This window comes from Panthera uncia, chromosome B4, assembly GCF_023721935.1.
Source record: "Panthera uncia isolate 11264 chromosome B4, Puncia_PCG_1.0, whole genome shotgun sequence".
Classification (NCBI taxonomy): domain Eukaryota; kingdom Metazoa; phylum Chordata; class Mammalia; order Carnivora; family Felidae; genus Panthera; species Panthera uncia.
This window is the reverse complement of record NC_064809.1, coordinates 43,927,315-43,938,723: the sequence shown is the minus strand read 5'-3', so window position 1 is coordinate 43,938,723 and position 11,409 is coordinate 43,927,315. Positions and strand designations below refer to the sequence as shown.

The following is an 11,409-nucleotide window of genomic DNA, read 5'->3' as shown; positions in this document are numbered from 1 at the left end:
GCTCTCTCTCTCTCTCTCTCTCTCTCAAAAATAAACATTAAAAAAATAAAAGAAAGGAAAGTGCAAATCAGTGTAAAGAAATCGCCTCGTATTTGCATGTTCCCATATTTGACTTTATTCTTCCAGATGTCCTCACAAGCGGAACACTGCTGTCAGTGCCAGTGATGAGTGGGAACATTTACTGTTTAATTTGGAAATCAGTAGCTGATTAGAAGTTACATTAAAGTTTTTCATTTAGGTCTGTGAGACCGGATCTCCTTGTGTAAAGCTCGGACTTACAGCTGGAACCAAAGAGAAAGATCTTTCGTGAAGATCAATGAGATAGTATCTGAGCATTTTTAATATCAAAGTGAAAAGTATCAAAGTGGACTTTACCCTCCAACGTTTGACAGAACAACAACAACAACAACAATAAGTGAAACATAGGGCTAGCTTCCTGGATTCTTTCTACAGAAATGCCATCTGGAATCGAAAATACCTTTCTGACAGCAGCAGTAGGAGCATTCATGATTGGAATGTTGGGGAATGGTTTCATCGTACTCGTCAACTGCATTGACTGGGTGAAGCATCGAAAGCTCTCGCCAGCTGACTGCATCCTCACCAGCCTGGCTGTCTCCAGAATCATTCTTCTTTGGATGATACTATTCGATTCGCTTGTAATGGTGTTTTGGCCACATCTATATAACATTGAGAAACTAGCTACCGCTGTTAGTATCTGTTGGACAGTGACCAATCACCTAGCTACCTGGTTTGCCACCTGCTTGAGTGTTTTCTATTTCTTTAGGATAGCCAATTTCTCCCACCGCTGTTTCACCTGGCTGAGGCAAAGAATTAGCAGGGTGCTCCTTGTGCTTCCTCTGGGGTCTTTATTCTTACTGGTTTTCAACTACAAATTATTAGTTGGATTTTCTGATCTCTGGGCTACCATCTACCACAACTATGAAAGAAACTCAACTCGGCCCCTAGATGTAAGTAAAACTGTGTATCTTAACAGCTTGGTTATTCTCAGTTTCATCTACTTAATCCCCTTCCTTCTGTCCCTGACCTCACTGCTCCTTTTATTTCTCTCCTTGATGAGACATACCAGGAACATGCAACTGAACTCCAGCTCGAGGGACTTCAGCACAGAGGCCCATAGAAGGGCCATGAAAATGGTGATGTCTTTCCTCCTCCTCTCCACGGTTCATTTTTTTTCCATCCAGTTAACAGGTTGGATTTTCCTTTTACTGAAGAAACATCATGCCAATTTGGTGGTCACGTTGACATTGGCTCTTTTTCCTTCAGGCCACTCATTGATCCTCATTTTTGGAAACAGCAAACTGAGACAAACTGCTTTAGGACTACTGTGGCATCTCAATTGCCACCTGAAAATGGTGAAACCTTTAGCTTCATAGATTTCCAGAATTTTCTATAACCCAAGAGAATTAATGATGAACATTGAAGATCCATTTTAACTTTTGTTTTTCTCACTGGATGCTTTTTAGATACTATTAAACATCACAGACTTTCCCTAGAATGACCTATAAACTTAATAAGCAAACATGATTGCCATTGTAAAACTTGCTGGTAACAAGAAAATACTTGAGTCAGTATGAATATAAAATTTATAATGCAACATGTATTAATGTTACACATGCTAGCAGATATTTATTACATTCATATGTGAGAAAAAATGATTATTTAGAAAAGAAAATCCTCTCCAAGTTGAACGAGGTGGAATATTTGTACAATACTAAGTTAAAAAGAAAGGAATAAAAATGCCAGAAGCACGGTCCCGTAACAAAGACATAACTTTTAAAACAAAGGAACAGACTGTCACTATGAATCCAAGCTAGAATAGACACTACATTTGTTGAATAAGACAAAAAAATTGACTTAATCTATAAAAAGAAATTGAATAATTATCCCTAAGTGTAGAATAATGCTTTTATGTCTACTTTATGCACTTAGACACTGGGTTTGTGTGGGGTGTGTGTCTGCGTGTAAGGATTGATTATATGAACATTTGTGTATCTTGTCAAAGAGGACAAACACAACCAACTCACTCGCCAGGGATAAGAAGGGAAAGTTTACAAGGGAATATTGTGTATTTGTATAAAATTTAAACATGTGTGTGTATATATGTAGTGCTAGGTTGACTTTTCTCCTAAAATAATTGAAATGAAATCAAAGTACCTGAAAATGTATATAATCTTAAGGTCAGCAGGTGGCAAAATTGTGCTTGCTAATGATATGGAAATTGTGAATATAAGTTTGATATATAGTAATTTTTAGAGATTATAATTTTAAACATGTTTTAAAACTATCAACAATGAAGAGATCTTTGTAGGGTTTTAAATGGCTGTCATTGTTTCAATTGCAGAAGCAAACAAAAAACAAAAACAAATTAGATAAACAATGTTGAATACATGTGGGTTATAAGTCAATTTTGATGGAGCAGTAGGTCAGGTCTGATGCTGGGAAGAATATAAAAACCATAAGGGTTTTGTGTCTTACTCCAGGAACCATCTGATGTAACCATGATGATTAGGACCCATGCACATAAGACCCACATAAAGATTTAGATTTTTTAAAATATAGTTTTAAAAGATTTATTAAGTAATCTCTACACCCAACATGGGGCTCAAACTTACAACCCTGAGATCAAGGGTCTCATGCTCTGCAGGCTGAGCCAGCCAGGCCACCTAAAGATTTATATTTTTCAACTTCACTCATTATGTTGGACACTATATAAGAAATTTCCTGGGTGGGGGGTGGGGGAATTAGATGGTGACCAAAAGGTACAAACTTCCAGTTATAAGAAAAATACATACTAGGGATGTAATGTATAACATGGGAACTATGATTAACACTGCTGTATGGTATGCTATCACAGTGGATCCTGAAAGTTCTTGAAAGTTGCTGAGAGTGGATCCTAAAAGTTCTCATCATTGGGGCACCTGGGTGGCTCAGTCGGTTGGGCGTCCAACTTCGGCTCAGGTCATGATCTCACGGTCTGTGAGTTCAAGCCCCACGTCAGGCTCTGCGCTGGCAGCTCAGAGCCTGGAGCCTGCTTCAGATTCTGTCTCTGTCTCTCTCTGCCCCTCCCCCACCCTCACTGTGTCTCTCTCAAAAAAAAAAAAAACAAAAAAAAAAACATAAAAGTTCTCATCACAAGGAAAAGTACTTTTTTGGGGGTATCTACGTGAGATAGTGGATTTTAACTGAACTTATTGTGGTAATTATTTTGCAATAATTGTAAGTCAAGTTATTATGGCACACAGTTTAAGATTATAGTGCTGTGTGTCAACCAAATCTCTATAAAATGGAAAGAGAAGACATTTCCTAATGATTGTCCCTGGGATTATCTTGCTCAAGGAAAGGTGAAATTCTAATACTGGTTATATTTAGATTCAGATATTGAGGATAATTTGCTTTAGAATGCATCCTGTTCAATAGGAAAGTTAGATTACTTTGCGCTTATTAGAAAACAAGCATATTTAGTTTTCGTTTTTAGATTTACACTCTGGTATCAGTCAACTTTAATGACCAAGATGAAAATGATTTAAACAACCATTATGAGTGGGATTTAGCAGTAAATGTCTCACAGGGACTATGTCTTCACTTCTCATGTAGTAATGTTGGGGGGATGAAGCTATAAGCAGGAACCTATTCCTGACAATAAAAAGCACAGAAAATGACTATTAAAATGTGAGGCCTGTGCTATAGACTGGTTAGTGGCTACTGATGTATTGCATTTTCCCTATTAAAAAGATAATTTGAGATTGAGGCCTATGGTTCCCCCTTCCTGTAACAAGAGCCTGTGTTAGAGACTCTAGTCATGATCCAAGAAAAGCTACACCTATCACATCTATAGCTAGTCCCATGCAATCAGGAGAGAATTGTATCTTATTCTGGGACCAAGTTATTGTTCCCAGTGATTGCCATTGCTTTCTTGTTATCACTTCCCTCCAAAAGGAACTTTTTTTTTTAAAGAACTTTTTTAAAGTAATCTCTACAGGGGCGCCTGGGTGACTCAGTCGGTTAAGCATCCGACTTCAGCTCAGGTCATGATCTCGCGGTCCGTGAGTTTGAGCCCTGCATCGGGCTCTGTGCTGATCTCTCAGAGCCTGGAGCCTGTTTCGGATTCTGTGTCTCCCTCTCTCTCTGACCCTCCCCCATTCATGCTCTGTCTCTCTCTGTCTCAAAAACAAATAAACGTTAAAAAAAAAATTAAAAAAAAAAAAAAAGTAATCTCTACACCCAACATGGGACTTGAACTCATGGCCCCAAGATCAAGAATCACATGCTCTACTGACTGAGCCAGCCAGGCACCCCTTAAAGACACTCTTTATAGTCTTAATGTACTAAGTTTTATTTATTTATTTTTTCAGTTTGCCCACACCTGAGACCAGGAGAGTTGCAAATAACTTGTTTTCAATGCCAAAAGAGGCTTTTGCCTGAGCCCTTGCCCTTGGTGTAGAGCTTGGCCTGGACCCTTGCCCAAGCTAAGAAAGTTTAATTTCGAGCCATATGGTCTTGAAATTTACTAAAAGAAAAGGTACCAATGGAAATATGCATGGATCAATACGGATTCAAAGGTGACATTGTCGACTTCCTGATGGTTTAGGTATTTTGTCTGCTGTTCTGGATTGAACTTCGTGTGCTCTGAACCAGGGACTTCCTTAACTGAGGTACGGAAACAAGGGGGCCATGTGCAAGACCCATAATTTCACACTCCACTCACCTGCGACGTTGGTTAGTGCTTTTTGTAGGAATCGATGCCATATGCTGGACGGCTCTCAGGATAAATCTTCATTTAAAAAATTGATCAGATGATTGGTTTGAACAATTGAGAAAGAAAGTTATTGACAGAGGTTATTTGTAGGAAAAAAATCACAGGTGACAGATGGGCTAGTTTCTTTCTTTTTTTAAAATGTTTATTTTTGAGAGAGAGAGACAGAGTACAAGCAGGAAAGGGGCAGAAAGAGAGGGAGACAGAATCCGAAGCAGGCTCCAGGCCCCGAGCTGTCAGCACAGAGCCCGACGTGGGGCTTGAACCCAAAACCATGAGATCATGACATGAGCCAAAGTCAGACGCTTAACCAACTGAGCCACCTAGGCACCCTTGGTGGACTGTTTTCAATTTTAGCACTTTTGGGAAACACCAACATCCATGCAGCTTTATAACACAAAGGCACTGGTACCTCTATTCCTTGGCACCATGTTTAAATGAGTTAGTTTAAAAAATAACTTCTTTTTCCTTTTATACAGATCTAACTTGACCTCTGAATTTTAAGGCCTCCTATTAATTATAGTCCTCTTTGACTTCAGTTTGAAATGCTTTCAAAGTTTTCTTTTTATTAATTGGCAAACTAAGATAGTTTCTTAAAAAAAATCTCCTTTTTCAAATTAAACCTCTTTTTATTTATTTGTTAGCCCCACTCTCCATGATTTCAGAGCAGACATTTGAAGCACACTATTTCATTAGCAACTTTTACCTTTTGGTTGTGATAATTTATTTTTCCTCACTTTGGTTCCTATGAAAAGGTATACTGAATCTATTTCACCCAGTATAATGAACAACTTTCATTCTTCTTTGTTCATGGATGCCCTCCACTACCTTCCTGTGAATAAATCCACAGTATTGGAAAGCCATAAAGATGGGCAAAATTTCCTAATGTATGTGGCAGATCCCTAATTAGGATAGGAACTGGTAGGATTGCCTGGCCTCAGAGGTACTGCAGCTAAAACTACTAAGGATTCCATAGTTCCTTATCATTTGTTGTAGGCACTCAGTAATGTCCTTGGCCTTTTGATTGTTCCAAGAGCATGACTGAGATTGGTATTTGTGTGGAGGAGAGGTGAGGAGAAGTGGACTTTAGCTGTAAAGATTCATGACTTGTTCTGGTGGTAATCTTGCTGGGCAGTAGGTTATTAAAGATTTCTTATTAAAATTGTAATGAAATTCCCACACTCGTGGTAATCCAAGCAGATTTATGTGACTCAACTGAAACCTGTTGAAATTCTATTTATTGCAGGGATTCCTTTCTTGGTTCACTTGCTCGAAACCTTCCAAGTCTATTCTTCAGACTACTTTCCAGGCTGTTTCTGGCATTTTCCTCCCCCTCTCCTTTTGTTCCTATATGCCTAAACTTTCATTCCTGCCCCTTGACGTCTCCACGTGTAAGTCCCATTTTCTTTTTGACTCTATCAAATCTATTCATGCTCTAGCAGGAAAAGTCCCCATTAGAATAGGATTGTAAGACTTTTAACAGAAAATTTAGTTAGGCCTCCCCAAAGCAGTGATGGACAGTTTCAAAATTCATGATTAGCTGATCTCTACACCTTAAGGGGAAAGTGTTTCCATTCTAGGGGTAATGTCTTTTTCTCTGTCTCCCTTCATCCCCTTCCCTACAAACAGGCCAAATGACTTCAGGCAGCAGACAGTATAAAATACTGGACTTAATATCAAATTATATCAAATGCTTATATTCTCATACATAAAGCCCTCAATAATTACACTAAAGAAAAAAAAAAAAAGATATTACCAACTATTACCCAGGAATTACTTTTGTTTGAAAATTTAAGAAACAGGATTATTCAGAATTACCTATACATCATAAAAAATTGAATCTCTCATCAAAAGTATCTTTAGAGATAAACTGTGGTTTGGCCAATTACTATGACCTTGGGAAATTACTTAGCCTCTTTAAATCCCAGTTTCCTTATCTGAAAAATGATGATAAAAAGGTCTTCCTCATAGGGTATACATGAGAATTATGGAGACCCTGTATGTAAATAACTGCAGTTCCTGGTAGTAAAAACTCAATCAAATTAAAAATGCTGGCAATAATGATATGCCCTTTTAGCCAAGCAATCACAAGTATTTTTGCTCTCAACTAAAGTTATATTAACTTCTTGTTCCCTTTGAAGTTATATTATATTCTATGATCACATTTCCCTTTTATAGTTAAAATATAACACAGTCCTCATCCCCCAGCATTTTTATCATTTACACTTCATAAACGTTTTTTCTTTTTTGGTGAGAACTATGCCACCTCTTTGCTTCTCCATGCTTGCAGGATCCTTGGACCAATCAATATTCATGGTGGCCTGAAAGAGCTCAATTTATGGGCAATGAAGTGAATCACTTTATTATCAGGGGCAAATATCTTTATTTCCTTCATTGATGACCATGTGTGGGAAAAAACCCCAACTAATTTGGCATTTATTCAACTATGCCTGGATGTACTTTGCATTAGGCAATGCTATAGGTAAGGGACAGAGCAATGAATGTTTTTGGCTTCATGGATGTTGCCTAGAAGGATGCTAAAAGGAATAAAACTATTTGCACATTAGAATAATAAGTGGTTTAGTCAGGGCAAAAATCGTGTTTTCTCCCCTGGGAAACTTCAGTAAGTTATAAATGTTGGAAGAAAAATAGGGACTGGGTGTAAGAGCAATTGTGAAGAATAAAGGGTAAGTCATGGAGCCTTCACTCGGTTCCTACTTTATATTTGCTGATACTATACAGGCTGTAAAACTGGATAGGATACAGTATCTTCCCTCACAGTTTCCAGTATAGCCGGAGGATATGATATAGTAAGTGCTAAGTGCCATGGTTTCTTTAGTGTAACAAAAGGCTGATCTGAAGAAAAAAGGTTGAAGAAGGCACATGTTCATGTAGCCACCTGAATGGAGCATCCCTGTACCTCACTGTACCAGGACTAATGGTAGCCATTCTTTGGTACAAAGACACGAGTACATCCAGGGAATAGTGACGCTCACCATGGGTAAGTCCCTTGGCAGACTTCATTGATCAAATTACATTTCTGATGTTTTAGATTAAAATGTTTTAGTTCCTGCACTCTTAGGGCAATATGTAATAACCAAGGTTAGAGATTGTAGAAACCGGTCTCTTGGATATTTAAAAACAAAAATCCACATCTGATAACTAATGCACAATTAGGCAAAAATGAGGCAGCCTATGAAAATGGCATAAGTTGATGTTAACACAGCCTTTGGATGGAGTAAAAGAAATTAACTTAATATAGTCAGGGGAATCTGGGAAAAACTAAATTAAAACAGTGACATCAACAACAGGCAAAAAGAAAAGAAAAAAGACAAGACAAAAAAAAAAAAAAAAAAAAAAAAATAGAGAAGGCAGAAAAAAGTAAAGTAGTAAGAGGAGGACATGACCCAACAGCTTAGAGACAAGGAATAAAGAGTAGGAAATACAATTTCCCAAAGCCAGACCTGGTGCTTAAGGGAACACTTATTTTACCAACCCTAGAGTATACTTGTTGGTGGGACACAATTAGTGGAACACAAAACAGCAAATAGTTTAAACCTTGACCTCTGCAAACAATGGTCCCTTTTATCTCACCTAAAATCCTTCTGGAGGATCTGCCCCATACCCCCAAGGTCAGCACCTTATGGACTTCCTTCAGGCTTGAAAAGCTCTACTGGAAAACAATCGGTATTCTGTGAGTTTTAAGTTTCATTCACATGTTAATGAGATCTTCTGTTGGAACAGATACGGTTTGTGTATGCATCAAGCACTAAGGCAGGCTTATCTTAAATTCTCAGACTGATTTTTTAAAGTAGATATTTTTATTCATTTATAGTTGAGGAAATTGGGTTTTAGGCAGATTAATGGACTCACCTAAGACCACAAAATGAAGTTTGTATTTTAACAATGATCGGCCTGATTTAAAAACTCAATTCCATTTCACTATGGTGGCTCTTAACCAATGCTGTACTTTTCAATTGCCTGGGGGGGAACTTCTAAAAATAAAACTTAAATTATTTTTTGAGAGAGAGAGAAAGAGAGACAGAGAATTCTAAGCAGGCTCCATACTCAGCACGAAGCCTGACTCGGAGCTCGATCTCACAAACCTGGGATCATGACCTGAGCTGAAATCAAGAGTCCAATGCTCAACTGACTGAGCCACTCGGGTCTCCCTAAATTAATTTTTAATCAAGGAAATATATATACAGTTAAGAAAAACCAAAGTACTGTTACACTGGTAGTGAAAGACAGCAATCCTCTATCTTTTCTCTACTTATCTCTGATTTTTTTCTCAAGACCACTTCTTATGTTTATTATTGTTTTTTCTGAATGTCTATATACTGATTTATTGACTTCTCTACATTAGATCTTGACTGATTCTTCCCCATTACACATACCTGTCTCCTCTCCAATCCCCACAATGTTACACAATCATTTCTTGTTGTATTAGTATTCAGCATTTATATAATTATGACTGACTTTATAGGACTAGTATTATTCATAATTTGGAAGTATGCAGTGTAGTTCTTGAAAAACTTTGAATTGTCCTGTTTCATAATAAATTTGTTTCCTTAATTTTTTTATTGTTTATTTTTGAGAAAGAGACAGAGCAGAAACAGGGGAGGGGTAAAGAGAGAGACACAGAATCTGAAGCAGGCTCCAGGCTCTGAGCTGTCAGCACAGAGCCCAATGCAGGGCTCAAACTCGCAAGCCTTGAGATTATGACCTGAGCCGAAGTCAGATGCTCAACCGACTGAGCCCCCCAGGCACGTTTGTTTCCTTAATTTTTAAAAACTCTGCAGATCACTAATCCATCCCCAGACTCTGAAAAACTAAGTATCTCTTGTCTTTATATTCAAACACATCCCGTACTCTCAGTTTTTCTTTTTGAGACATTCTACCTATCTTTAGTCATTTCTTACTGAATTCAAGCTGTTCTCTCCTACTCTCCTCCCTCTTAAAAATAGTTATATTACGACTTTAGCAACTTTATGGCATACTCTTTGTGCCCTGTACCCTTTAAATAATCAAATGCTTCTTTTCCACATCAACAAGACTGTATCTCTGAACTTCCTACTTTATAAGGATATCATTACCATTCCATACACTTTCCCCTCCCCCTTCAACAACCCTACTTGAAAACTGTACTTTTCCATTATCAAAGCTGTTAACATTTGCATTCTACTTTGTAACCATAATTAAGTATTCTCTCAAAAGATAAAAACCATAAACAGCATTTACATTAATTATTATGATTATTGAAGTGTTATTCACAAAATAACCAAGGTTAGTGCTATGACTGGACTTCCTTTTCTTTGGTTCCAAGGTCTTGAACTACACGGACACTGCAAGAGGGTCCACTTTCTAACACTCCAACCCTGTTCAAAATCCAGCAGCATTTTTCGTTGTTTGGTATTAGAAGGATGTTTTTCCTATACACTTGTGGTTATTTTCACTGAGAATTTCAGACTGTCATTGTTTTCTCTTGTTGAAGAAATATATTTGCCTTCCACGTATCTCTTTTAAGATCTTCACCTTCTTATTCATTCAATGTCTTGGTTCCAGTCCAATCCCATCTTCCCGAAATTTGTTTTAATTTGGACCGTGAGCTTGTACATGAAAAATATTTTTTTCTGAAAACTTTAGTAGCCGCCCTTTTCTTTACCCGGCATCATGTTCGTCCTCTTTTTAAGGCTGCAAAGCATCTTAAATATTGTCGTAGGCCTTAACTGAAGTTCTTTGCTGTCCCCGGAAAACCGCGTATTTCCTTTCTCTTGCCTCGACCCGCTTTCCTCCCCGGCCCTGGAAGCTCCGGTAGGAACCGAGAGCGCAACCGCACAGAGCGCTCACGACCTCTCGCGAGATTCCAGAGCTCCGTGCTTACAAATTTTCTTCACCGCCGCCAGGCCTCCTGGGAGTCCGCCATGTCCTGGCCGGGATGTAGGCAGCGTAATCACGGCACTAAATATGTACCTGCAAGCGGATGTTGAGGATCACCGAGCCCGCGACGTAGAAATACGGGAAGTTCATGCGCAGCTGCCAGGCCAGCTCGAAGAAGGCGAGCAGGGTGCGGGAGAGCCCTTTGCAGAAGACTCCATATGAGCTGGGGGCCCCGGCCGTGCTGGAGGCGCTGAGGGCCAAGGAAGACGGAGCCGCCGCGGTGGCCATGAATCTGGTGTCGCCGCTCCCCCAAGGCATAGATCCGAGAGTCACCCCGGCTCTCGCCGACCTCCGACCAATGGCCGGGAAGGCGAGGGGCGCAGTGCGGGCGGCTAACGGACCGCCGGACTCACACCTGCACCTCCCGCTGCCGCAGCTTCCTCCCCAACGGCGCTCTGCCCCGGCCGCCGTTGGAGCTCCGCCCCTTCCTGTTTGATGCTCCTACTGGTTTTTAGCACTTAAAGCTTAACAGGCGGTAGGTGCGCAAGGGTTATTTATATATAAGCCATACATAATGTCTTATATATGGACAGCCAAACAGATATGGTTTTCTCTTTAAAATGAATAAAGGTAAATAAAATCATGTAATTTGCCCCAGAGAACACAGTTTGTAAGGGTCAAACTCTAGGTTAAAACTCAGGTTTGTCTGCTGTGTGATCTGGGTTATTAGCCGGGAATCTCACCCTTTGATTTCA

At 39.2% G+C, this 11,409-nt stretch overlaps 2 protein-coding genes across 2 annotated transcripts; one reads left to right on the top strand and one right to left on the bottom strand.

Moving 5' to 3' along the window:
- The first annotated feature begins 401 nt into the window (after positions 1 to 401).
- Positions 402 to 1,394, top strand: LOC125920099 (taste receptor type 2 member 42-like). The gene has a single exon (XM_049627101.1). The coding sequence runs from the start codon at positions 456 to 458 to the stop codon at positions 1,392 to 1,394; it is 939 nt and encodes a 312-aa protein (XP_049483058.1). The 5' UTR covers positions 402 to 455.
- A 3,754-nt stretch (positions 1,395 to 5,148) lies between these two features.
- Positions 5,149 to 11,163, bottom strand: SMIM10L1 (small integral membrane protein 10 like 1). The gene has a single exon (XM_049627126.1). It carries the CDS (start codon positions 10,970 to 10,972, stop codon positions 10,736 to 10,738), a length of 237 nt encoding a protein of 78 aa, XP_049483083.1. The 5' UTR covers positions 10,973 to 11,163; the 3' UTR covers positions 5,149 to 10,735.
- Between the last annotated feature and the right edge of the window lie 246 nt (positions 11,164 to 11,409).